The sequence below is a fragment of the Peromyscus eremicus genome, chromosome 14 (genome assembly GCF_949786415.1).
Source record: "Peromyscus eremicus chromosome 14, PerEre_H2_v1, whole genome shotgun sequence".
NCBI classification, from domain to species: Eukaryota; Metazoa; Chordata; class Mammalia; order Rodentia; family Cricetidae; genus Peromyscus; species Peromyscus eremicus.
Genome location: NC_081430.1, coordinates 47,840,871 through 47,868,717, shown reverse-complemented (window position 1 = coordinate 47,868,717; position 27,847 = coordinate 47,840,871). Strand labels below are relative to the sequence as shown.

The 27,847-nt window shown below is 46.5% G+C and overlaps 1 protein-coding gene across 1 annotated transcript in view; it reads left to right on the top strand.

Annotated features, from left to right (window-relative positions):
• The window catches only part of Efcab11 (EF-hand calcium binding domain 11), a 162,284-nt gene extending 136,010 nt beyond the window's left edge, over positions 1–26,274 (top strand). Inside the window, exon 6 of the mRNA XM_059279039.1 lies at positions 25,236–26,274. Coding sequence (XP_059135022.1) covers positions 25,236–25,314 — 79 coding nt within the window. The 3' untranslated portion in view covers positions 25,315–26,274. The remainder of the gene's footprint in view (positions 1–25,235) is intronic.
• Positions 26,275–27,847: the final 1,573 nt, after the last annotated feature.

Below are 27,847 nucleotides of genomic sequence, written 5' to 3'. Positions count from 1 at the left end.
CCTCCCAACCCCTCACCCCCGTGTGAAAGCCCAAGTTTGATGTGGGAATATCTTACTCAATCACGTCTCTACCTTGTTTCATGAGGCAGTCTCTCGCGGAACCTTACAGATTCAGCCAGACTGGCTAGCCGGCAGGCCCCCAAGATCTCCCTGCCCCCGTTCCACAGTGTTGGGATTATAGGCACATTGGCTTTTTAACATGGGCGCTGGGATCTGAACTCAGGTCCTCAGCAGTCATTTACCCACTGGACCATCTCTCCAGCCCCAAAGTTCCTTTTAATCCTTTTAACATGCCAGTGATTATTACAAGCACTCGTAAGGCATACTAAGAACAGACTGCTTGCTGCGTGTGGAGAGCATGTTTCCACTGTGGTGACTTTCCATTTTGAAACACTCTTTTTTTTTTTTTTTTTAATCTTTTGTTCCAAACTTTGAAAGATTTCCCGTTTGAGTGGCTGTCAGGACCGGGTGCCCCGAAGCTCTTGCAGACTTTGTGTTCTCCCGTATCAGCTCCATCTCAAACCTTCTCATTCTCCTTTGCCTTTGTTCTGTCTTTCTTGAATTCTGTTTTTCTAATTAAACCACCAAATCAGTCATAACTGTAATCTCCAGAAGGTTCCAGGAACATAGTTCATTTCCTCACCCTTGCTCCCCACTCTGATTTATAGCTGTCTATGTAGTATTAATTAAGACAGATTTCATAATGAAATTCCTCTCATTATGATATCACTGCTCCTGGTAAACTCGAGTCTTGCTAAAGGGCTCTTTTCTTAAGCACGATCCCGCATCTGTGAGGGAAAAACATAATTAAGACCTCTAATGGAAAGTTTTCCAATGCACACTTGCTACGTCATTTTCAAGCACTCTTTTGAAATGTTTTGTGCTTTCTTCTCCCTCCCCTGGGTTAGAAGAATGCTTCCCTGTGCTGTGTTTTGGAGCTCTGGGGAGGACGTGTAATGTGATGTAGGGACTGCCAAGTTCAGGGCCCAGATCTTTGTGACTCACTCACCCCAGAATTCTGCATGGCTATGGAAAAAGCTTTGGGATGACTGCTTAATAAAATGATCCTAACTCCAGATTTATCCCCCGTCCCCACTTCAGCTCAGAATGGCCAAGAAGTTGGGAATGGGGTTTGAGGGTCCTCCCTCATCTCTAGCACCACAGGCAGACATGGACACAGCTTTCAGATGGCCGGCACTATCCTACAACCTAGCTTTTCTTTCTATGTAAAGTGGGACCGAGATGGATTTTTGCCTTGGGTCTTAAGATCTCTGAAAGGCTAGAATTCATATCTAGGAAGTGTTGTTATTAGTATTTTACTCTTTTTTTTGGGAGGGCCCACCACTTAGCTCCTAAATAAATCACACATGGAGGCTTATACTTAATTATGAATGCCCAGCCGCTTGGCTTAGTTTCTAGCCAGCTTTCCTTAAATTATCCTGTCTATCTTTTGCCTCTGGGCTTTTCCTGTTCTACTTCTGTAAATCTTACTCTTACTCCATGGCTTGCTGGTTGTGTAGCTGGGGGGCTGGCCCCTGATGTCCTCCCCTTCTCTGGCTCCTCCTCTGGCTGCTAGCTCCTCCTTCTTCAAGATTTCTCCTTCTATTTATCCTCTTTTTTTAAACTATTTTATTTATTACTATTGTGTGTGTGAGTTTATGATATTTGTGTAAATACAGGTATACATGTCATGGCATACGTGTGGAGGTCAGAGGACAATGTTCAGAGGTCAGTTGTCTCATACAATGTGAGTCCCAGGGAGTGAACTCAGGTCATCAGATTTGATGACCAGCACATTTACCCATCTCACGTTAGCCCTAAAATATTTTTTCTTAGTGAGCACCTCATCTTCTATCTGTCCTTTTCTGAATTTCCCTAGCTCCTGTGTGAAGTTGTTGGTTTGGATTTCAAAGGTCACATGACACAAGGTGGCATGATGATTTGCAGGGCATAAGTCACCTGCTTCTTTATTATCTCCAAAGAGTAAAGGATAATTTTTTTTTTAATTTGATGGAAGAGCGTTGGGACCTGGTTTCCTGTCCTAGTTGGGAAAGTAGCTTTGTGCTTCTTAGACCAGCTTCATTTGTAAACTGCAGAGTGGGCTGGGCTATCCTCTAAGGTCCCTTGAAGAAAATGACCGTGAGTCATTGTCCCGGGAGAGAGCTGGGATTTGGAAGCACAACACACAGATTAGCAGAGGCCTTTCTCCCAGGATACTGGACCTCGGTTGCTGGTAGGTGTGAAGCCCTAGACACGGCTCCCTTTTGGGGAGTGGAAGAGTGGGCACAATGAAGCAGGAGACAGTCTTATCTCAGGGCATCTGTGCTCCAGAGTGTGTAGCACTGAACACAGGCTCTACGTTGTTTTTATGCCTGCCATTTGACTCGGGATTCTTGGAAGTAGTCTCGCGGTTTTTTCTCTCTCCCCCTAGAACCTGTCTTCAGAGAAACCTCCAGTATTTGTTACTAACGACTCCCAGTCAGTCATGTAGTCAGGCCATGCAGTCTGTGGAGGAAACTGCCACAGAAGGATGGATGTGCGCAGCAGTTCCAAGACAGCATCCCTCCTCTGTCAAATGTTCCTGTAGAAGTTCTGTCCAAGCAGCTGTTCTTTTATCCTGTCTTCATAAACTCGTATCATGTCAGGCCGCTGAGTGATAACTGCCTTCTCCTTTGTCATCCATCACTCTCAGGATGATTTCACCAAATACGAGCGTTCCCTCGGCTGTGGCCTATAGACACTGGGCTCACAAAATGGGAAGAGGTGTTCATGTGCGTGTACTGTGGTAACAAGTGCACCTTAGGAAATATTCTGGAACTAGGGAAAAGTCTGAAGAAAGAAAAAAACATTTCTGTGCTGTGGGATGGTCTGTATGTCAAATTACTCTGATTAGTCAATAAATAAAACACTGATTGGCCAGTGGCTAGGCAGGAAGTATAGGCAGGACTAACAGGAGAAAAGAAAGAACAGGAAGGCGGAAGGAGTCACTGCCAGCCACCACCATGACAAGCAGCATGTGAAGATGCCGGTAAGCCACGAGCCATGTGGCAAGGTATAGATTTATGGAAATGGATTAATTTAAGCTATAAGAACAGTTAGCAAGAAGCCTGCCACGGCCATACAGTTTGTAAGCAATATAAGTCTCTGTGTTTACTTGGTTGGGTCTGAGCGGCTGTGGGACTGGCTGGTGAGAGAGATTTGTCCTGACTGTGGGCAAGTCAGGAAAACTCTAGCTACATTTCTGCCCAACCAAAGGTGATGACTGTTCACATTTTGGTTCTTTCTTTTTTTGTGTGTCCAAGTTTTATTGTTCAAATGAGCTAGAGGAGCTTTGTGCACTGCGCCTTTCAATCAATGTCGGCTTTGCTCTATAAATAGCCCAACAATAAGCATATGTTTCTATATTTTCTGATTATTTTCACAGAAGTTTCTAGATGTTGACATACAGCATTAGAGAGCTGGGCTTACTTCATCATCATTGTGGTTCTGGCCCGTCTTGCTTGGTGGCCTGATTAATGGATCCCACTGGCGTGTGCTTCTCCCCGTCCTTTTACCGGTGATTGGACCTGATTTATTTTCAGATCTTTGCTAACTTGATGGGAAAACATCACTTTACTTTTGTGTTTTATTTTATTGATTATGGATAATATTAAAAGTTTTCACATGCCTACTAGCTCTTTCTCTTCCCTTTTCTCTAAAGTGTCTGTTTGTATCTTCTGCCCATTTTATCTCCCTTAGAATATTTACGTGTCTATTTTTTTATTTTCATTAATTCTTTGAGAATTTCATACAATGTGTATGATTGTATTCACCAACCCCTCTCTCCTCCCAGATCCACACTCCACCCCACCCCCCACTTCATGTCTTTTTTTTTTTTTCCTTAGAGAGAGATTCTCTTACAGCAGATATCATGGTCCTCCGGCACTGACAGTCTTTCCATCCCCTGGGCCTTAACTGCAGACATTACAGTCAGATTATCTCTACATTTGGGCCAGTTGTGGACCTCTGTAGTCTTCTCTCTTGGCTACACAAAGAAGCTCCTTTGGTGAGGGGCGAGAGCTGCACTTCTCTGTAGATAGAAGGGTCAGTATGAAGAATTCGGTTAGAGATCACACAGGTTTGGGAAAGTGGCAGTGATAGGCTCTCCTCTAGGTTCCATGGCTCACCAGCCACAGCTGATTTTACAGCACTGGACATGAATTTCCTCCGACTGAGTGAGTTTGAAGTCCACTTGGGTAGCTGTTGGTTATCCCCAGTATGTCAGTGCCACTACTGCATCTTTAGGAATAACTTGCCATGCTGGTCATTGTTATAGTTTGTAGATGATACAGCTGAACAGAACTATCAGTTCCTTTTCTCCCTTGGGAGACTGCACAGCTCCTTCCAATACTATGAGAGATAGTCCTCAGGAAGGAGGCTTCCAGGTCAGATTCAGACCGGTTCCTCCAAGTCGCGTGTCCAAAGTCTCTGCTGTTGTCGGCAACAGGATCTCACCTTCCTGTCTGGGAAGCACTCAGAGCAGCAACAGTAGCCTAAGTTGTTCAGGGATCTCTTGGGCTCCCCAACCAACAGCTTGAAAGGATGTTTCCCATGGCTCTGGGGTTTTTGTCAGATAGTCCGTATTTGGGAGGAAGGAGCAGTGTGTATGTGTGCGCATGCGCGTTATCTGTCTTATGTGCTATAGTGAGTTGGCTTTGTTTTTTTATTTTGTTTGTTTTTTTGTTGTTGTCCAAAGCAGGGTCAGCCTGTGTTTTACATTCAGTTCTTTTACATATCTGGGGACCTGTTCAGGCTGTTTTGCCCCTTGCCCCTTATTCCTGCTCCAGAAACACACATATTCCCACCCCGTTTCTTAGGACATACTCTAAACCTAATTCTTTTTTGTTTTCAGCTCTGCTTGCTTGCTTGCTTGCTTGCTTGTTTGTTTTCCCAATGAGCGGCAGAATCATTTTTTGTGACGCTCCAAAACTCCTCTGGGGTTTTGATGAAAATTACATTCAACCTACAAATTAATTGGGAAGAATTTGGCATCTTTACAGCGTTCATGCCTCCCATCCAGGAACACATACTGCACGTCCCTTCACGATTTCCAATACCCCTTTATGTGTCTCGGTGGAATTTTGTAGTTTTCTTTCTGCAAGTTCAACACGTTTCTTATTAAGATATTCCCAGATTCTTTTATTTTGAGTTCTTTTAAAAAATGGAACCCGTTCCTTCTTTTGTGCAGATCACTGTGTATAATGTCACTTTGTCCTCAGTGTTTGCCAAGTACGGGCAGGTATGTGACGGAAAAGCATCTTCCTTCCCCAGCTCATAAGCACTGAGCTTTGAAATGAACCAAGCTTAAATATATTTTCTCTTTATAGATAGTAAAACTGAGGTCATGAAAGGTAAAGTGATTTTTAAGGATCATCTGACGTTAGGTGAGTGACTACAGATGAATATTTCCAAATGGCTGTCTTCTTTGCATCAAAGACTTGACAAACGTAAAATTATCCCAAACTATATTCACTCTCTTCCTTGTATTGGTTTGCTGTGTGGTTGTAACGAATTACCACAGACTTGATGGCTTAAAACAATGCCGATTTGTCATCTGTTGTGAATGAGTGATGGCACTGGTAGACGGCCACCCTCAGTCAGTTCCGCTGGCTCCCCTTTCCCACATGTTCCTGACTTGCCTTGGTGTTCTATCCACAGCAAGCACAGGCTCTTTGTCCTGTTCCAAGTTCCATTACCAATACTCGGACCTCCAGTCACACATGGCCCTTCCCAGGATTACCACAGGGTAGGGGAAGGCAGAGCAATACAGTCAGTGTGGAATGTCCGATCCCGGCTTCACAAGCCAGCAGCAAAGGTGTTCAGGTGAGCTGTCTGAACGGCATGAAATGGGCAGTGGTGGGGGGAGCACACTGAGTCTGGGGTCTGCCGAGGGTTTACTGTTGGTCATCTTCTGAGCCAAAGCCATGACTCGTACAGCAGGGTGGTCTATAACAAAGGAACAGTTGAGTGGTCCACACTGTGGGCTGATGTGAACACATCCTGTGTGTCTTTGGCCTGGTTTGTTAAGTTCTTGACGTTCAATGTGTCTAACATATGGTGTTAATAGTTTTTCATTTTACCACGTTCTGCTGTGTGTCTTGGTAACTGTGGGAAAGTCCAGGCATTGAATTACTCCCAGTGTCTGGGGGTTGCTTATTTGTACAAAGTGCAGAGTCCTTCTACCTTGACAATGTTATCCAGGATGGAGTCACTCAGGGCGAGGCACAGCCTGCTCTGTACATCGTATGATAGTTCTCTGGGCATGTCTGTAAGGGGTCGTCTAGGCTGGATTTATTGAGATCAGAAGACCTGCCCTGAACGTAACGGCCACTGTTCCGTGGGGTCCCAAAAGAGAAAGTGAATTGAGCAGCAGCCTGATTCTCTACAGCCTGACTGTGGGTGCCATCTGACTAGCTGCCTCAGGCTCCTGACACCACACGTGTCCCATCGTAATGGATTTCCCCTCAAACCACAAGCCGAAATAAGCCGTTCTTTTAATGGCTTCCATCAGGTTCAGCAACAGCAACGTGCGTGGAAAGTTGTGGTTTTTCCTCCCATCTGTAGACTCTTCTCTGCATCCGTTCATGGAGTCAACACGTCCTCATTAAACAGCACTGTGGACCAGCCAGCCGCTGGGCTGAGTCCTGGGCACAGCACGGTGAACAAGGCTTCTGTTGCTCCTGCCCGTTGAGTGCGCCGTAGGCGGAGGAGGAAGAACACTAACAACCTCGGAGATGGGCCAGCCCTCGTGGACTGCCACTATATCAAAGAAGCCTGGGTTCCTTTGTCTACGTACCACAGGATGAGAAGAGCACTCTGCAGAGCACCTTCAGAATGATGACGGCACTAATAGCATGGAGCGTGGGGAAGCAGGGAGACATTTCCATTTCCTGGAGTGCTTAGGTTTTGAAGATTTCCTGAAATCCTCCCAGTCTTTCTCACTGCGTAGCTAGTAGGCCGTAGTCTCTATAAGGAAAATGTCTGGAGACTGGGTGCCCTGGGAGGCTGGTAACTCTCAGGACCTGCCCACTTCAGCCTCTTCCCCAAACATTTGGAGGTTCCCCCGCCCCCTCATCCAGGAGAGCAAACAAGCTGGGTTTTTCTCCCACACAGTCGCTTGGTTTTGTTTTCTGATACCCTTGTACTCAAGTGCTGTGCCTCTGTGCTTGAGCATAATGTAAATACTTAATTTGTTTAATAAATATCCTGAAATGGCCTCTTGGAGTTGTTACTAGAAGGGCACGAACCTTTTAAGTCACTTAGCCAGCACAGATCAACACTTAATGTCCTTAATGATGAGCGTGATCTTTTTTAGTGGCTGAAACGCTCCGTAATCAATGATGTGGCCCTGCCTGGAGGCAGGAGAAACTAGATAATGGGCAGAAAATGTCATGCTGGATCGGGCCAGTAATTTGAATCCCTGAAATCGGTATTAGTGTGGCAATTTATGGGAGAGCAGTTTCTTCCCAAGGCTAGGAAGGGCCCCCCAACATCTCTAATGTCCCTCTGTGATTTACACATTATTGAAACCCCTGCTGAGCCAGTGTCTGTTCTCTGCCTAAAGCCTGGGAGAGCCATCTCCTCCTCACTCTCTAAGGCAAGTGCTCTGCCAGCCTCAGCAGGAAGCTCAGTGCTAGGCTGCAGGGGAGAGGCCTGTCTGGATGGGGTGCAGGGATGTCATCTGCCCTCCCTGAGTCCGCCCTAGGCTACAGCTCCTTTTCTTCCTCCGCCTCCACACCAGCTTGGAGAATTATTGCAGGTATAGAAAACAAGCCCATGCCTGTAGTCACCAGTAAGCTAATGGGGAAGGATCTGGAGTCCAAGACCAACCTGGACTCCACGAAACCCTGTGTCAAAAGAGGGCGAGTAGCACAGTGTGGTGGTGTGATGCTGGCTTAGCTAGTTCAAGGCCCCAGTTGAGCTGGAGGCGAGGAGGGGGCTTTTCCAGCTTTTAAATGAGGAAGCATGTCCAGGGGCCAGTCTTTGAATGTCCCCTCTTGCACTTTGACCGGGGCCCCTCGCTTTTGTCCTAGGATGTGATTGGCCATATCATATGTCATAATTTTCTAAATGCTTGTAATGCCCTCTGACCTCTCGTCTCTCTGGATCAAAGTCTTGTTAAAACCCATGGTCATCCCATTTGGTGTGACTTTTTGGTAATAGGGAGCCTTCATTAATAGAATACTTCTGATAACTTGAGGAAATTATTTCATTATGAAATACGATTCTGTTTCATGTTGTTTATGATTGTGTACAGGCCCAGAATTTCTAAATGCTAGGAGCATGCTATAAATGAAACATAAATAATGTAGTATAATTATGCTGAACTAAAGCCAAATCTCCTATCAACCCACTGATGCACATCCTTGAGAAATGGGCTGAAGTGTAAAATCTACTTTCCCAAATGGGTTATTTAAAACTAAAGATTTTTATATTCTTCTTTACTTGGGGGGGGTAGATAAAACATGACTTCTCATAGTTTTACAATAAATTTTCTATAACCAAGCTGTATGGAACAAATAACTTGGATTTCTGGTGAGTCTTTGCTGACCCCGGATGAGAGCGTCTTTCAGAATCCGGCATGCCACAGTCCCTGGGGGTTGACAATGGTCTAGACCCTTATATGAAACATGGCATTCTAGTAACATCCCATTGCTCAGTCTCCTGGTTGCTGGAATTATAGGGAGGCTGGAAATGTAGCCTCACTGCCATACTGTAGAGTGGAAAGGAGAGTTTTCTTGGCAAGCAGGCTCTACCATTACATGAGTTTCCCCATCCCAAGCTGTGCAGCCAGCTACCGAAGCTACGGCTCTTACAGACGTGTTTCATCCCACTGACTCCAAACGTCTCATGTGATCTTTGCTAAATCCATGTATCATATTTCAGAGTGCTATATTTTGCTTATTGCTTGCTGATTCATAATGATCAGACTGTTTTAATTACTGAGGACTCATATTTTTGGTTCAACAGCATTATTATTTTTTTAGTTCTGAGTCTTAAGGACTATTTGTTTTTCCAGATGAATTTTAGATTAGATTTATTGAATTTCTTTTAAAATGAACAAGTGAACAAACTTCTACTATTTTTCTGTTGCATCTTATTAAAAATATATTCTACTTGCAAACATCCATATCAGAGAAAATAAGCATTGTTTGACAAGTGGGTCTTCTTCTGACTCCAAGGCAGTGTGGTTTTGCAAGGCAAGCTTACCACCAGACAGTGGCCGCCGGTGTTATTAGCAGGGCATCTACAAATGGCTCAGTGTTTGTAGTTCACACTTCAACTTCAACGCTATTTGTTGCATTAGCAAAATCAAGCTCATTAAGCTGTATTCTTCGAGCCCATCTCTCCGAGCCCCTGAACCCACTCACACTCGCACTCTCGTCTGGCACTGGGTAATCTTTCCCGCATTACACTTGAAAGTTCAGCTCATTCCGAAACCTCCAGTCAAGGATGTGAACTTGTTGCTTTCAGGGAGGCCGCATCTGTGCGCTGAGCCATTACGCCATCTGTTAAAGTGGTCAGAGTTCATTTGATTGCCTCCTTTGTGGACAGACTCGTACTGTAAGAGCATGTGTTATTGAAAACATAATTTTCCTCATCATTATGCTTTCTTTCTAGCCAGATCACAACCTGCTAGAAATCTATTGAACATGGAGTGAAAAGCTCTCCAGAATAGCTGTTCTTAAGAGATTAAATGATTGCCATCTCTGTCCCATTTCTTTTATCTCATAATCAAGTTCAAGATGATACTGGATGTCTCAGCTGAAGTGATTATTTGAAATAGAAATGGCTTTATCCCCTTCATACTTCCCACTGTTGAATGCCGGGTCTTTTTTCTTTTCATTTGCATTTTTATTTGTGTATGTTTCCTTAGGACCATCCACAGGGTCAAAGCCTCCAGCTACTGTTTTTAAAGGACTAACTGAAGTTAGGCTGTTTTTTAAATTTTCCATATTCCAAGACACGGATTTTCTGACAGAGATCTGGTTCAGGCTCGTCCCATTTGAGCTATAGCTAACTCAGACTTTATCATCTGGTCCAGTCATTCAGATTGACAAGTGAGGAGCTAAGAACTTGAACTGCTAAGAGATTTTCCAATGATCACAAAGCCTTCTCCAAGGTTACCAAGTCCTGGGGCAGCCCGGCTGAGACTGGAGCTCCTTTCTAGGCAGTTTCTACTGGATCACACTGTCCTTGGCATACCCAGAGGTGGCCTGACACAGCATTGAGGACAGAGAGCTAGTGACCCAAAAGTACAAGAAGCTGGGTTTTTGGTTTTTTTTTTTTTTTTTTTTTTTTTGTAATGATTAGTTCAAGATGCTGTGTTGACTCTCCTCATCCTCAGGGCTGCCTGGTCTCTGCTGTTTTTCTTACATCACAGTTTCTCTTCCAGAGAACTGAAGTGAAAGAACAAGATAAAATCAGTGTTTGTTAGCGACACCACTAAAACACTTGCTACAGAAGAAATGTCAGACTGCCAGACGTGGGAGTTTGGGCCACATATTGACTGCATGTATCCCCAGGCCCACAAGCAGTCGATAATTAGACATCTAAACATACATTCTTTCCTCCTTTTAGAATATGTACGACTTGATGATTCCTCATTCTTAGAACTTCATACCTGGGAAAAAGTGAGTCTTTGGGGAGAAATCATGTTACCAAGCGTGCTTGCATTTTTCACCCACTTTTCCCTTTGCTTAGGCTCTACTCTGTCACTGTCTAGGAGGGAAAGCCACCCAGTAAGAACAATACTTAGAGTCTGGGGAAATGGTTCGGCAAGTAAGAGTACTTGGGCAATCATGAGGTCCTGAGTTCAAGTACCCAGAACTATGTGAAAAGCCAGGGATAACCCCAGCACTGTTGTGGGTGGAGATGCAGGGAGAGAAGAATCAGGGGGGCCTGCTGTCTGCCAGCCAAGCCCCAGGCTCCTCAAGAGACTCAGTCTCAAGAGAATAGAGAGTGATGGACCAAGATATACCCAATGTCCCCCACCTTTGTGCCAGACACGCACATGTGTGTGCACACTACATACATAAAACACACACAGACACCTATCCTGTCACACTGTGCACTCTCACTGCCTGTGGTCACTCACTATCCTGTCACACTGTGCACCCTCACTCCTGTGATCACTCACTGTCCTGTCACACTGTGCACTCTCACTCCTGTGATCATTCACTATCCTGTCACACTGTGCACCCTCACTGCCTGTGATCACTATCCTGTCACACTGTGCACCCTCACTGCCTGTGATCACTCACTATCCTGTCACACTGTGCACTCTCACTGCCTGTGGTCACTCACTATCCTGTCACACTGTGCACCCTCACTCCTGTGATCATTCACTATCCTGTCACACTGTGCACCCTCACTGCCTGTGATCACTATCCTGTCACACTGTGCACCCTCACTGCCTGTGATCACTCACTATCCTGTCACACTGTGCACTCTCACTGCCTGTGGTCACTCACTATCCTGTCACACTGTGCACCCTCACTCCTGTGATCACTCACTGTCCTGTCACACTGTGCACTCTCACTCCTGTGATCATTCACTATCCTGTCACACTGTGCACCCTCACTCCTGTGGTCACTCACTATCCTGTCACACTGTGCACCCACACTCCTGTGGTCACTCACTATCCTGTCACACTGTGCACCCTCACTCCTGTGATCACTCACTATCCTGTCACACTGTGCACCCTCACTCCTGTGGTCACTCACTATCCTGTCACACTGTGCACCCTCATTCCTGTGGTCACTCACTGTCCTGTCACACTGTGCACCCTCATTCCTGTGGTCATTCACTATCCTGTCACACTGTGCACCCTCACTCCTGTGATCACTATCCTGTCACACTGTGCACTCTCACTCCTGTGATCACTCACTATCCTGTCACACTGTGCACTCTCACTGCCTGTGATCACTCACTGTCCTGTCACACTGTGCACCCTCACTCCTGTGATCACTCACTGTCCTGTCACACTGTGCACCCTCACTCCTGTGATCACTCACTGTCCTGTCACACTGTGCACCCTCACTCCTGTGGTCATTCACTATCCTGTCACACTGTGCACCCTCACTCCTGTGATCACTCACTATCCTGTCACACTGTGCACCCTCACTCCTGTGATCACTCACTATCCTGTCACACTGTGCACCCTCACTCCTGTGATCACTATCCTGTCACACTGTGCACCCTCACTGCCTGTGATCACTCACTATCCTGTCACACTGTGCACCCTCACTCCTGTGGTCACTCACTATCCTGTCACACTGTGCACCCTCACTCCTGTGATCACTATCCTGTCACACTGTGCACCCTCACTGCCTGTGATCACTATCCTGTCACACTGTGCACCCTCACTGCCTGTGATCACTCACTATCCTGTCACACTGTGCACCCTAACTCCTGTGGTCACTCACTGTTCTGTCACACTGTGCACCCTCACTCCTGTGATCACTCACTATCCTGTCACACTGTGCACCCTCACTCCTGTGGTCATTCACTATCCTGTCACACTGTGCACCCTCACTCCTGTGATCACTCACTGTCCTGTCACACTGTGCACCCTCACTGCCTGTGATCACTCACTGTCCTGTCACACTGTGCACCCTCACTCCTGTGATCACTCACTGTCCTGTCACACTGTGCACCCTCACTGCCTGTGATCACTCACTATCCTGTCACACTGTGCACCCTCACTGCCTGTGATCACTCACTATCCTGTCACACTGTGCACCCTCACTGCCTGTGATCAATCACTATCCTGTCACACTGTGCACTCTCACTGCCTGTGATCACTCACTATCCTGTCACACTGTGCACCCTCACTCCTGTGATCACTATCCTGTCACACTGTGCACTCTCACTGCCTGTGATCACTCACTATCCTGTCACACTGTGCACCCTCACTCCTGTGGTCACTATCCTGTCACACTGTGCACCCTCACTCCTGTGGTCACTATCCTGTCACACTGTGCACCCTCACTGCCTGTGATCACTCACTGTCCTGTCACACTGTGCACCCTCACTCCTGTGGTCACTATCCTGTCACACTGTGCACCCTCACTCCTGTGGTCACTATCCTGTCACACTGTGCACCCTCACTGCCTGTGATCACTCACTGTCCTGTCACACTGTGCACCCTCACTCCTGTGATCACTCACTATCCTGTCACACTGTGCACCCTCACTGCCTGTGATCACTATCCTGTCACACTGTGCACCCTCACTGCCTGTGATCACTATCCTGTCACACTGTGCACCCTCACTACCTGTTATTGCTCACTATCCTGTCACACTGTGCACCCTCACTCCTGTGATCACTCACTATCCTGTCACACTGTGCACCCTCACTCCTGTGATCACTCACTATCCTGTCACACTGTGCACCCTCACTCCTGTGGTCACTCACTATCCTGTCACACTGTGCACCCTCACTCCTGTGGTCACTCACTGTCCTGTCACACTGTGCACTCTCACTCCTGTGGTCACTCACTATCCTGTCACACTGTGCACCCTCACTCCTGTGGTCACTCACTGTCCTGTCACACTGTGCACCCTCACTCCTGTGATCACTCACTATCCTGTCACACTGTGCACCCTCACTCCTGTGATCACTCACTATCCTGTCACACTGTGCACCCTCACTCCTGTGGTCATTCACTATCCTGTCACACTGTGCACCCTCACTGCCTGTGATCACTCACTGTCCTGTCACACTGTGCACCCTCACTCCTGTGGTCACTCACTATCCTGTCACACTGTGCACCCTCACTGCCTGTGATCACTCACTATCCTGTCACACTGTGCACCCTCACTCCTGTGATCATTCACTGTCCTGTCACACTGTGCACCCTCACTACCTGTTATTGCTCACTATCCTGTCACACTGTGCACCCTCACTCCTGTGATCACTCACTGTCCTGTCACACTGTGCACCCTCACTCCTGTGGTCATTCACTATCCTGTCACACTGTGCACCCTCACTCCTGTGATCACTATCCTGTCACACTGTGCACCCTCACTGCCTGTGATCACTCACTATCCTGTCACACTGTGCACCCTCACTCCTGTGATCACTATCCTGTCACACTGTGCACCCTCACTGCCTGTGATCACTCACTATCCTGTCACACTGTGCACCCTCACTCCTGTGGTCACTCACTATCCTGTCACACTGTGCACCCTCACTCCTGTGGTCACTCACTATCCTGTCACACTGTGCACCCTCACTCCTGTGATCACTATCCTGTCACACTGTGCACCCTCACTGCCTGTGATCACTATCCTGTCACACTGTGCACCCTCACTGCCTGTGATCACTCACTATCCTGTCACACTGTGCACCCTCACTCCTGTGGTCACTCACTGTTCTGTCACACTGTGCACCCTCACTCCTGTGATCACTCACTATCCTGTCACACTGTGCACCCTCACTCCTGTGGTCATTCACTATCCTGTCACACTGTGCACCCTCACTCCTGTGATCACTCACTGTCCTGTCACACTGTGCACCCTCACTGCCTGTGATCACTCACTGTCCTGTCACACTGTGCACCCTCACTCCTGTGATCACTCACTGTCCTGTCACACTGTGCACCCTCACTGCCTGTGATCACTCACTATCCTGTCACACTGTGCACCCTCACTCCTGTGATCACTCACTATCCTGTCACACTGTGCACCCTCACTGCCTGTGATCAATCACTATCCTGTCACACTGTGCACTCTCACTGCCTGTGATCACTCACTATCCTGTCACACTGTGCACCCTCACTCCTGTGGTCACTATCCTGTCACACTGTGCACCCTCACTCCTGTGGTCACTATCCTGTCACACTGTGCACCCTCACTCCTGTGATCACTCACTATCCTGTCACACTGTGCACCCTCACTCCTGTGGTCACTCACTGTCCTGTCACACTGTGCACTCTCACTCCTGTGATCACTCACTATCCTGTCACACTGTGCACTCTCACTCCTGTGATCACTCACTATCCTGTCACACTGTGCACCCTCACTCCTGTGGTCACTCACTGTCCCTGTCACACTGTGCACCCTTACTCCTGTGGTCACTCACTGTCCCTGTCACACTGTGCACCCTCACTCCTGTGATCACTCACTATCCTGTCACACTGTGCACCCTCACTCCTGTGATCACTCACTATCCTGTCACACTGTGCACCCTCACTCCTGTGGTCATTCACTATCCTGTCACACTGTGCACCCTCACTCCTGTGATCACTCACTATCCTGTCACACTGTGCACCCTCACTCCTGTGGTCACTCACTATCCTGTCACACTGTGCACCCTCACTTCTGTGGTCATTCACTATCCTGTCACACTGTGCACCCTCACTGCCTGTGATCACTCACTGTCCTGTCACACTGTGCACCCTCACTCCTGTGGTCACTCACTATCCTGTCACACTGTGCACCCTCACTGCCTGTGATCACTCACTATCCTGTCACACTGTGCACCCTCACTCCTGTGATCATTCACTGTCCTGTCACACTGTGCACCCTCACTACCTGTTATTGCTCACTATCCTGTCACACTGTGCACCCTCACTCCTGTGATCATTCACTGTCCTGTCACACTGTGCACTCTCACTGCCTGTGATCACTCACTATCCTGTCACACTGTGCACCCTCACTCCTGTGATCACTCACTGTCCTGTCACACTGTGCACCCTCACTCCTGTGATCATTCACTGTCCTGTCACACTGTGCACCCTCACTACCTGTTATTGCTCACTATCCTGTCACACTGTGCACCCTCACTCCTGTGATCATTCACTGTCCTGTCACACTGTGCACTCTCACTGCCTGTGATCACTCACTATCCTGTCACACTGTGCACCCTCACTCCTGTGATCACTCACTGTCCTGTCACACTGTGCACCCTCACTCCTGTGATCACTCACTGTCCTGTCACACTGTGCACTCTCACTGCCTGTGATCACTATCCTGTCACACTGTGCACCCTCACTGCCTGTGATCACTGTCCTGTCACACTGTGCACCCTCACTGCCTGTGGTCACTCACTGTCCTGTCACACTGTGCACCCTCACTGCCTGTGATCACTCACTATCCTGTCACACTGTGCACCCTCACTGCCTGTGATTGCTCACTATCCTGTCACACTGTGCACTCTCACTCCTGTGATCACTCACTGTCCTGTCACACTGTGCACCCTCACTGCCTGTGGTTGCTCACTATCATTGTTTGTGAGGCCTACTTTGCTTCTGCTCACAGCTGTCCCCACCTCTTAGCTCATAGAGGGCAATAACTGTGTGTTGAATAAATGAATTTGTGGACTGAATTAATAGTGGCCCCAACGTGTGACAGTAATGGTAGTAGCAATTTCATCATGATGTATCGTTATCAATGTGCTATTGTGCGGTTCGTTGCTGTTGTTAATCTCTCTTACAGTACCTAATTAGACATTGCCATAGACACTCATCTGTAGCAGAAACACAGTATGCAGAGGGCTGGATGCTGTCCGTGGTTTCAGGCTTTTGCTGGGGCCCGAGAAAATATCCACTCCAAACGAGGGGGAGGCTACTGTGTGTTTATTGTCTCCTCTACCAAGGTTTAGAAAGGATTGAAGGCAGGCTACTGGGCATATTAAGATGGTTTCTCTTGCAAATGGCAAGAAGTCTTCTTCAAAAGACCTGAAATACCAGGGGATTTATTGGGCCAGTGACTAAGAATCTTCACACTAGACCAGCTTCAGGTATATTTTGATAAGACTATAGCTCCCTTGGCTGTTCTGAGCCCTCCCATCCATGTGGAGAGCTCTGTTTTCAGCTGGTAATTACCACTTGAATGCCTGTACACACATGATCAGATCTGTGTACTGCTGCATGCCTGGGCTGTGTGGAGACTTGCACCCTTATGGAAGGAAAAGCTGTCCTAAGACTGGACTGCCCTTTCACATCCCAGGTGTCCAAAAGGAAAGACCCTTCAGCTTGCAGACAGAATCTCCAGACTATTACATTTGGATCAACTCTTTACCAATCACCTGTGGCCAGGGAAGGAATGCCAGATATTAATTAGCATAAGCCAATTCTTGGTTCAGTTCTTGAACCAAGCACTGTGGTAAGGGGGCGGTCAGATTCCAGTGATTGGCTTAGGCCAGTCCAATCCTATGTCTAGAATTTGAGGTTGGGATCTGTCCCACTTAGGTACTAGCTGCTACCTAGTAGAGTGCGCAGCTTGGATGTGGGAAAGTAACTAATGGCAACCGCTTCGTTATTATTCCTAACCGCACTTGGTGCTAATGAGACTCCAGGCATCATGACTTCTGATATTCTTTATTCTTGGTCTGGTCTGGGTACCCTTTCATCATTCATAGTTCATCCAACAGACCCATCTAAACCTGTTCAGTCAGCCCTCACCTGCACCTCTGCCTCCCAAGTCGTCCTGTGAGGATCTTATATTCGGGTGTGTGTTGTCTTTACAGTGAAGGGATACTTAAAGGCTTAATATTCCTATTTGTTGTTGACAGACTAAATATTATTGAGTAGATGTGCATGGGACAGTGATGAGAAGGTCTGCTGGTATGGTTTCCTGTAGCTGTCATTTCAATTGTCCACAACTTCAGACCTCAGCTGTCTTTGTAAAGGCAGGATTTAATTTGGTCTAAAAAGCATTTTGACAGTAGCTGGCGATGCATCTGTTGCCAGTCCTGAGATCCCTTTGACCAAATGAGGATCCAAAGTGACATGCTCTGGCTTGTGGCAATTGAAATGCACCATCCAAACAACCTGCATCTCCCCAAAGAAACCTCCTACTGTCTGCGTCGGGATTCCTGCTGAAAACGTAGCCTGCCTGGAAGATTTGAGTGCAGGTTATTGTGAAACAGAGAACGAGAGGGCAAACAACACACGCGTCTGTTCTCGAGTTCAGTACTACAGTGAGTGACACCAGAACCACCAGTGGACCAAAGGAAAGACCTCAGAGTTGACTGTCCAAGAGACAAAGATGGATAGTTTATCCCAGTTTATCCACTGAATCTGTTGCCTGATTGGTCAAGGGGGGCCCTGTAGGGCCGTAAAGCCTTCTGGTTCTGTATTTTATGTTTGTGTGTGCATATGTGCACACGTGCCAGGTGTCTGAGCTGAGCAGTCCCAGCTAAAGATACCTGGTGCGGGGCGCAGCTGAGGCAAAGTGTCCCCGCAACAGTGTGAGTAAAGTGGGGTACAGAGTGTAAGGGGAGCTCAGAGGGGGGCCAGTGAACAGGGAAGAGATTGCCAGTCACACAGAAGCCCAGAAAAGGCCAGAAATCATCCCATATCTCTTTAATCTTCCCTGTGCATCTGAGTGGCTTTCCTTAACATGTGTCCTTAAAAAGGTAAAATTAATAAACACATTACCAACGCAATTGCCGCAGAGCCCTGCAGGACCTCTCATCAACAAAGAGGCAGGCTCGCTGGTGGAGAGAAGCGGCAGGGTCCTCACAAGAGAAGGCGCCTGTGGGGGAAGCTGTCATTACTGCATCTTCAATTGGCGGGTCCTCTCTTCCCCAGCAGGGGCTCCTTGCTTGGTGGATAATTTTTACTCTTCCTGTTCTGTCAATATGACAGTTTTGTCCCTAATAGAATGGCAGTTTTGACTTCCATTGAAATCATTCCCTATAGACCCAAAAAGAAAGAGATGCACTCTCTCCATTTCCTCCAAAGCTGCCCTCCATAAAAACTTTTCTCATTTAAATTTTTGCTTCCACACTGAATTTCTCATTCATGTTTCAAGAAAATCAAATACGGTGTCAGCTTTCAAAAACCATGCTTGATGATGGCAGTGACTCATATAATTACTGACTGTCAGTGTGTTTGCTAGGAACACAGAGATGTCTGGCAGCCCCGCTTCCACCAGCAGGAGCCCCTCAGTGTGGGTCTGCACTGGGCTGTTTTCCATCTGAAACATCCTAGTATTGGCCAGACACAGCATCAGGCCATTAGCTGCATCATCCATTCAGGAAGCACGTGCCTCCGATGACACTCAAAGTACTTGATGAAGAAAAGTCTTCAAGACAATTGTTTTTTTAATCTGTGTGTGTGCATGCTTGTGTTTATGATGTATATTGTGTGTGCATGTATGGAGGTGTCAGAGGACAGCCTCCAGTGTGCATCTTCACCTTCCACCTTGTTTGAGACAGGATTTCCTTTTTGTTGCTATTCGTCACTGCATGTACGAGGTGAGCTGGCCTGCAAGTTCCCAGGGATTCCCCTATCTCGGCTTTACATGGGTTCTGGAGATTCGAACTCAGGTCTTCATGCTCCCATGTCACGTGCTTTATCCACTGAGCCACAGCTTCTGTAGCTCACTAGTTCTGAACCAAGGTTGACTTGGTCTTCCCTTCTGCCACCACCACCCCAGGAACACTTGACACTTGGGGAGACATTTTTAACTGGCATCTAATGGATGGAGGCCGGGGAGCCTGCTGAACACCCACAGTGTGTAGCCATGCTCTGTTGTGACACAGCACCCTTTGCTACAAAACTCTCTCTGCTGAGGTTGAGAAACCCTGCTCTAGCTGCTGAGGATTTCACAGTAGGAAACAGGCTGTTTGGGAGATTCAGACTAAAGAGAAAAACATGGAACACTAAGGAACACTTCAGTTTCTTCACCTTTTTTGTGTATGTGGGCATGCATGTGGAAGCCAGAAGTCTTGGGTGTGGGTCCTCACCTCCCACCTTGTTTAAGACAGGGCCTGTTTGTTATTGCTGCTGACCGTGGGATCCCTGTGGGTCTCCTGTCCCTGCCTCCCATTTCCCTGTTAAGAGTGCTGTGATTACAGATGTATGCTGCTTTGTCTGGCTTCGTGCGGGTCCTGGGATTCTAAACTCTGGTCTTCATGCTCGCACAGAGGTGCTTACACACTGAACCATCTCCTCAGCCCCTCTTAAATAATACTTTAAGACAGAACTAGCCATCCCCCCATCCTCTTTATTCTATTTAACATATAACCTCTAACTTCCACTCAAATGAATATAGATACTTATAGGATGGTAATGTAACAAAGATACTATTTACATTCTTGTTTCCAGTTTAAAATGTCATTTTCATCAGCTTCGTGTTGTTTTTAATAAAGAACATTGCATTGTTTTAACGGAATACAATCTATAAACCTCTCTCTCCTTGTTTCTTTGTTTTGTTTCTCTTTCTTCCTTGAGTAACTTTGGGAAAGCCAGTGTTCCAGTTTGAAATCTGCCTTTGGAAGCCTGCCAAGAGTTACTCTGCAATGATTTTACAACAAAAACAACTTTTCAAGAAACAAGTATTTTCAGGGCATTCCAAGAAATTATTCTGATAGAAACCTTTTGTGTAAGGAACAGCTACTACTATAGAGAAACGCTCACTATTTACATATTTTTTGTTAAAGTGATAACTCTTGGGGTTAGGTAGACAACTCAGTTAACCGGCTGCTAGCCTTACAAGCAAGCACGAGTTCGATCCCCAGAACCCATATAAAAAGATTAAAAAAAAAAAAAAAAAAAAAGCTGGGTGTGGTGTCATCCATTTGTAATCCAGGGACTGGGGAGAAGGAGACAAGTAGATCTCTGTTGCTTTGTTAGTTCACTAGCCTAGCCCAGGTATCAGTAAGATACCCTGCCTCAAATAAAAAGGTAGATGACACCTGAGAACAACACCCGGCTCATCCTCTGGACTCCACATGCACCAGCACATACATGTACATTCACATATAGGTGAACACACGTGCAAATAACCTTGTGTTCCCCCCTCAGAAACCAGTAGGCAATACTGTAGCCTGCCTCATGAGAGATCACAGTGGGAATCCCCGGCTCCCTGAGGCTCAGACCTCATAGCCTCTGGTTAGGGAAATACCTACTCTGGCTACCAAGGTCCACACAGCATCACCAAGAGACAGCTCTGGCTGACCGATTGGGGAGATAAAGGCGAAAACCAGATTCTCATGTTCGTGAAGGTAACTGTACAGCACTTCTTACTGCAATACAGTGGATGGAAGAACGTTTGTTTGAGAAGAGTGAAAACATTGGAGTTCAGCTGGGTGGTCCATCCAGTCCTGCCTCAAAGTCTCATTGCACAAGGTCACTGAAGGTCTTCCTGTACTCCTGAGTCCAGAGAGGGTTGTGTAGAACCCATTCCCGTACCCTGTAGGAACCTAAACACTTTTCAAGCCTCCTGCAAATTTCCAGAGAGCATCTGGCCCCCAGCTCTCCTTTCTGGGAATTAGCTCAGTTGATGGGCCACATTACCACTTGCTGTTTGCCTTCCTGCTCCCCACTGCTTCTGCTCAGACAGCTCTCCCCTTGGTCCGCTCAGCCCCTGACTCCAGGCATACGCCCCCAAGCTCCTCATAGCATGTGCATCTGTCACAGCCCTGGGTGGAGGTCAGGAAGAGGTTATTATACTAAGCACCATGGATGCTCATTGTGAACATAGCAGTTTGCTGGAGTGCTTTTAGTCAGTTTTCCAGCCTCTTGTGTGGTGCACCCCCTTCCTGCACCCCTCTTCCTGCACCTCCCTTTTCTTCCTTCTCATCTTTTCCTCCCAAAAGCTCCTCAGTTGTTCACGGGGAGTCATAGGGAGCAGCAGCTCTCTGGAGTCCCTACTGCCAAAAGCAATTCCAGGCAGGTCTCTATTATGCATCTTAAAAATGAATCAAAAGGAACTTTAATGTCATTGGACTTGCAGTTTTAGAAAGCACTTATTATTGTTAATAGCAACTTACCTTCCCTCATGCATCTCTGTAAGCCCAGTTCCTTTCAACAGCCCATTCTAAGCCTTGAGCTCAGATATGTGGCCGGAGCTCTGTCTATGCGTCAAACCATCAGAGAGCAATTTCTTCACTGGTTCCACCATGGGAAGGTAGACTCGTGCATATCCAGGGTTCAGCTTTGGTTCACAGAGTCCTATCTGTTAGCTCTACCAAGTGTGTGCAACCTTTTGATGCTGTGACATAACATTGTCATCTATGAAGGTCATCCTTGAGATGCACATGATCAAGTCACACACACACACAGTCTCTATTTCTCTGTCTTTCTATCTCTCTGTGTATGTATGTCTCTCTCATACTGTTTTAAGTAAGTCTTACGATTTTATGTTGAGCTACACTCACAGCTGCCCTTGCCTGCTCGTGGGCCGTGGACCTTGGTTTGGTTACATCTACCTGTCCTGCCTGATGTTCAAGGGATTCCTTCATCCATCACCACACTCAGCAGCCTCGCTTTCCAGAGCCCGTCTCTCCTGTGGTTCTTCCCATGCTTGCCCTGTGTTTGCCGAATGCAGCTGAGCACAGAGACCACAATGGACTTACTCAGGAATCTCTGGGTGGTATTTGGAGGTGGCTTCTTCCCTGAGTTTTATTTCATTGGCTGCTTTCCCGACTGTTGACAGTGGTAAGACACTCTCTTTATTCAATCCCAACACCTCCCCGGGAGGTAATACATTGTCCCTAATGTTGTCACTGGTTCCCCCAGCTCCATTTCTTCTGCAGATTCATTTATTCAGCACACAGCCATTGCCCGCTGTGAGCTAAGAGGTGGGGACAGCTGTGGGCAAAAGTTCCTGCACTCTTGGAGATTATTTCTAGTAGGGGTCAGAGGTGCTGAGATATTGTGATGCTGAATACTTGCCGTCGACACTAAAACAGTGTGTTCCTGTTTCAGAACGAGGGTTGAAGACTTCACTGTAAACAGAAATGATGTTCCTCTTTACTTACTGGTAGTCTTCCCCTCTCCACATCCCCAGCTTTTCCCACCAGCCCATCTGCTCCCATCACACTGTGATTTAGTGCGGGTGTCCCCATCTTGCACAGAATGCTTGTGTCGGTAATAAAAGCTCTATGTCATAGCTTGTAAACTTCTAGCCCTTGAACTTCAGTTTTCCCTCTGCTCACATTGAAAGGACCAGACCTGTTCATATGTGTGCCATGTGAACAAGCATCAGATATTGTACCGTGTCTCATTCTAAACATAAACAGGATCTATCGAATATCTCTCCATTTGGTCTGGGAATGCAGTGCCCTCTCTAAGCCATAGAGATGGACTCTCCCCTTTCACGTTCTTGGTGACAGTGTACCCACTGTCCAGTGGAAAGCTGTAGCAAAGACAACAAGAATAATTAAATGTTAATACAATAACAACAGGTTGTTGACAGAAAAAAAAATGGGCAGAGGGATTTGCTTTTCTTTTTTGTTTTTTGTTTTTTGTTTTTGTTTTGGGGATTTGCTTTTCTACAGTCTTCTAGTGGCCCAATAAATGAGTAAAAACATACTCAAACTATCCTCAGAAGCAGTTTATCCTAATAGGACTTTTCTAGGTTATTCACCCTGTGAGATTTATAGTTCACATGTACCAATTCAGAATAGAAAGGGAGAGGAGGCTCTTTATCTAATCAAATACTTAGGCAATATGAAGAATCTTCAATTATCTAATTTTATTGAAGGGATGGTTTATATCCCATAGTCAGTGATGTGCAATCCTGGGATTGTTTTAAATCCCTTAGAAGAGATCTGACATTATGCTCTGCATGCTGTATAGCATGAAATCACCATGGATATTTCACCAAGAGATATAACAAGAAGAATAGCCTCTGTGGTATGCAGTCATTTTATCCCAACACACTGCAACATGGTTTTTGCCTTGGGGCAGAGAAGTAGGACTTTTTTTTTCTCTACTTCAAAAGAAAGAAAAATTATCATCACTCTATCCAGAACCATTATAGACTTCAGAGACTTTGGCATGAAATATTCAGAAAGTTTATTTTAGAATTCAATATTTTAAAAGCCTGCTTTAAAACTATTACAGCGGTTAGTGGCTTTCTTGCTTAGGCCAGTCTTTGCTTTTAAAAGCCCTCTGTCATGGCCGATCCCATTGTTTTCTGCAGAATGTCATTTGCATCAACCACAGACCTCCAAAGAAGGCATGTCCTGCATTGTTTCAGGATGTCCCCAAGAGGAACTGGGACCGCATTCCATGTTCTTTAATACACAGTTCTTTTCCTGGTGGCAGAGCCCATGAGTTGCTGCTGGCGGTGGTTTGTGCTTTGGGTGCCTCTTATCTTAACCACATAGAATGTATGCCATTCTCTGCTGCCTGTTCAGGGAGCAGAGCCCATGTCTCAGAGGTTCCAAGGACACCCCCTCAGAGGCTTCCCACACTCTTAGTTGAGGGCTCATGTCTCCATCACTCTTTGTAGGAATTAGAAAAGCTTAGCATGTGCGTTGTGAGGATTTAACAGTGATTCCAAGGATATGAGTGAAGCCACCAAGGAACCATAGAACTGTGGTTAGCCATGCGGGAAGTTCTTCCTGGGTGGTGTCTTGGTTATATAGGGTGGCAGTGGCAAGAGATGATGGAGTTCTGACATCTGAGTTTCACAGTCCTTGCTTGAGTTGGATTTTAGCTGCTTTCTAGCAGTGTGATCCTTAGAAAACTTCCAGATCTCCTTAAGGCTCAGTAGTTCTGTGTATGACCTGGGTTAATCCCAGAATTGATGCTAAGATTCTGCAGTCTTGGGGTGTAAAGGCAGTGGTGTGTAGCACATCAGACTTTGTTATCATCACTATTTGCTGCTAAAACATTTTTCTTCTATTTATTCATCTCACATTTTTTATTATACGATGCATATATGTATGTGTATATATGTATATTATGTATGTAAATGTAATATGTATGAAATCAATACATAGAGCAATAATTATTCCTACTTTTGTTTGAGACAGGTTCTCCTGTAGCCCTGGCTAGCCTCAAACTCACTATGTAGATAAGAATGACCTTGAACTTCTGATCGTCCTGCCTGCGCCTCCCTGGTGCTGGGATTATAGGTGTGTGCCACTATTCCCAGTTTTATGCAGAGCTAGGGTGAAACTCAGAGCTCCGTGCATTCTAGTCAAGCACTCTATCAACAGCTACAGCCCCGGCCCCTTATACCTCCCTTTCTTGCATAGTTTATACATTTAGATCCACCCCTCAAATGCATTCCAGATGTGTTTCTGTAGGTTTTAATAAATACCCCTTCTTTCCTCCAGGTGTTAGCAGTGTAGAGGAGGGAAGCACAAGCCTCAACCTTGGTCTTCACATAGGGTTGGTTCCTCCCTCGTGCCGACCTGCAGAGAGGGGGGAGATCCTAGTGTGCTTTTGACATGGAGGTGCTGACAGGAATAACGTGTGAATAACTTTCCGTGTCATTTTCCAGGGAAGCAGATCGAGACTCAGACGGTCACGTCAGCTTCCGAGACTTTGAGTATGCCATGAACTATGGACAGGCAAAATGAAGCCGGATGCTTGTGGATGGACCACTTTTGGCAATTCTGGACACAGATCAGTGAATTGTAATCTAGTTGAAGACCACGCAGATCTCACTCTTTTGTGGTGCTATGTACTTGTGAGTAAACTCTTAATTACAGTTTTTGGATGCTGATATTGGACCTAGAGGTAGGACTCTCCTTCCACGTTGCTAAGAGCCCTGAGTCAGGTTGCTGTTGCTGGCCCTGCCACCCAGTGGGTTTTTTTTTTCCCTTTCCTCTCCTGTCAGCTCTGCATTCCTCACACTGTGAACTAGAGTCTCTGCTCATTCTGCTCCTAACCTGCTTGGGTCCCTATATCTTACCAGCTCTGCGGGGGGTTTGCTTTGTTCTGTGGTGTCATTGTCCTTCATTTGCTCAACTTTGGTTGAATGTCAAGCTTACTGTGGTCCACGCAATGAACAAATGCTAGGGAAACAAAGACTTCTCTTATCTAAAGACCCTGGAGTGCAAATCAGTGGCAGGGCACTGGCTGTACAAAACATAGAAAGCAGCTCAGGCCAGCCAGCCCGCCATTCTTTATACAGAGAAAACCAGAATGCAGTTGGGGTCTTAATGGGCAAAAGGGCGTGATTTTGTGTCCCTTTAGGACAGCCTGGACCTAGGCTTCTTACTTTGGAGAAGCTAGCCTGAGCTGGCCAGCAGCCCTCTGCTGCGTACTCCTGGTTCTAGGTAGTTTTGCTGTACACCTGAAGTTTCAGCCATCCCAAAGTGTTAGGAGTCTCCACACCCCACCGCTCCCCTGGACTCCAGTGACTACTTTCCTGGAGCAAATCGAGACACTCAACATATAATGTAACGTCTATTAAAAATAATTCTGAAATACTGATATTGTCATTGTAAGTGTTCAGATTTCACAACATTAACATTTGTAAAAAAATGAATGTAATTTGTTTTTAAAGTGTTAAACATTAGAAGATCAAGTAAGAATGTAAATTTGTGTAGCAAACATTAAAGACGCCTCCTGCTCATATATATTATTATCAGATAGCCTTAAGAAAAATAAGGTTTTTAACTGTAATAAACCAGAGGAACCTAATGATATGGGACAACTAAATGTAATTTGACTAAAATGTAATTTGCTCTCCTAGATGGGCCCCTAGGAACGCACAGTAGAGATCAACCAAGCTTGGCCCTTCTCTGCTGGTTGTGACAGTGTGGGGGACTAGGGGAGGGGTATACAGGAGCGCCACTGTCTTCACGATTTTTCTATAAATCTAAAATTATTCCAAAACCGAATTTGTTAAAAATTAAAGCCTTATTCAAACATTCATAAACTAAATGAAGAAGCCATGAAACTCATTTCTCAACATGAATGAAATGTTATTTCAAAGACCGCAGTGGATCGCTGGTGTCGTTGAGACGTGTGGATGGTTTTGTTTGTAGTGCTCCAGTCTGACTTTGTTCAGCATGTGTTCCCATCATGGTAGACAAACTGAGTCTTTCATCCTGATCTCAAAACAGAAAAGAGAGTTTAGATTTCTTAAATTTAAAAAAAAATACACTAATAGTATTTATTAATAGAGCGATTCTTTCAGGAACGGCCAGAGTTCCAAACTTCTGTATTCCACTCCTGTCTGGATCCTGTGTGTCCTGAGCAAGATGACATGGGAAAAGGAGGAGTCACTTCCTACCATGGATGTAGGAAGCAAGAGGGGGCTCTGGGAATGGCTATTGAGCAACTCCTGTGACTCTGAATTAACCAAGACATTTTATCTCAGTGACAGAAAACTACCCAGAGAACTTTGAAAAAGGAAAAAGAAAATCACTGAGCTAACTTTATGAGACCTAACAGAGGGAGGGTAGGGTGCAGCTAGGACCCACAGTAGTGGGGGGTCTCAGGACCCACAACATTAGCACCTCCAGATTCCCCCTTCTTCCCATAGCTACCAACAGCCTTACACCATCCTCAGAAAGAACTGATCCATGATCCATCCAGATCCAAGTTCAGAGCATCTAGGGATAGGCTCTGGTTGACCCCACTCAACTCTGGTTCACCCAGAGGGTATGGACATGTTCCCTGGGGACTCAAGTGCATGCAGCCAGGGCTGGTCATGGAGGAAGTTAGCGGCCTGGGCAGCCTTTCTGGTGGGGACCTCTTCTAAGAAGATGCACACCCCTGAATTTGCTGCTCAGGAGCCCCAGACTGTCTGAGGAAAGAACAAAGAAAGGGTGGCAGAGAAGCTGCCCGTGCACCTTCCTCTCCTTGCTTTTAGGATCTATCCTCCTCTTGACTGGGAAGAGCTTTCCTCATCCTCTCACCTCCAGACCCCAGTCCCCATACTACAGTGTGGTGTGACCTTGCTGGTGTGATCCCAGCCGGGTGATCTAAAGGTAGGCACCCATCCAAGCTGACAAAAACTCCATCTCAGCTCTTGGAGGACATTGCGACTGTGAGTGCAATTCAGGTGCCCCTCGGAGTGACTGAGCAAGGGATTGGACTCAAGAGTGGGTAGCAGTCATATTTTTCAGTCACGTGGCCTGGAAAATCCAAGCAGCTGGT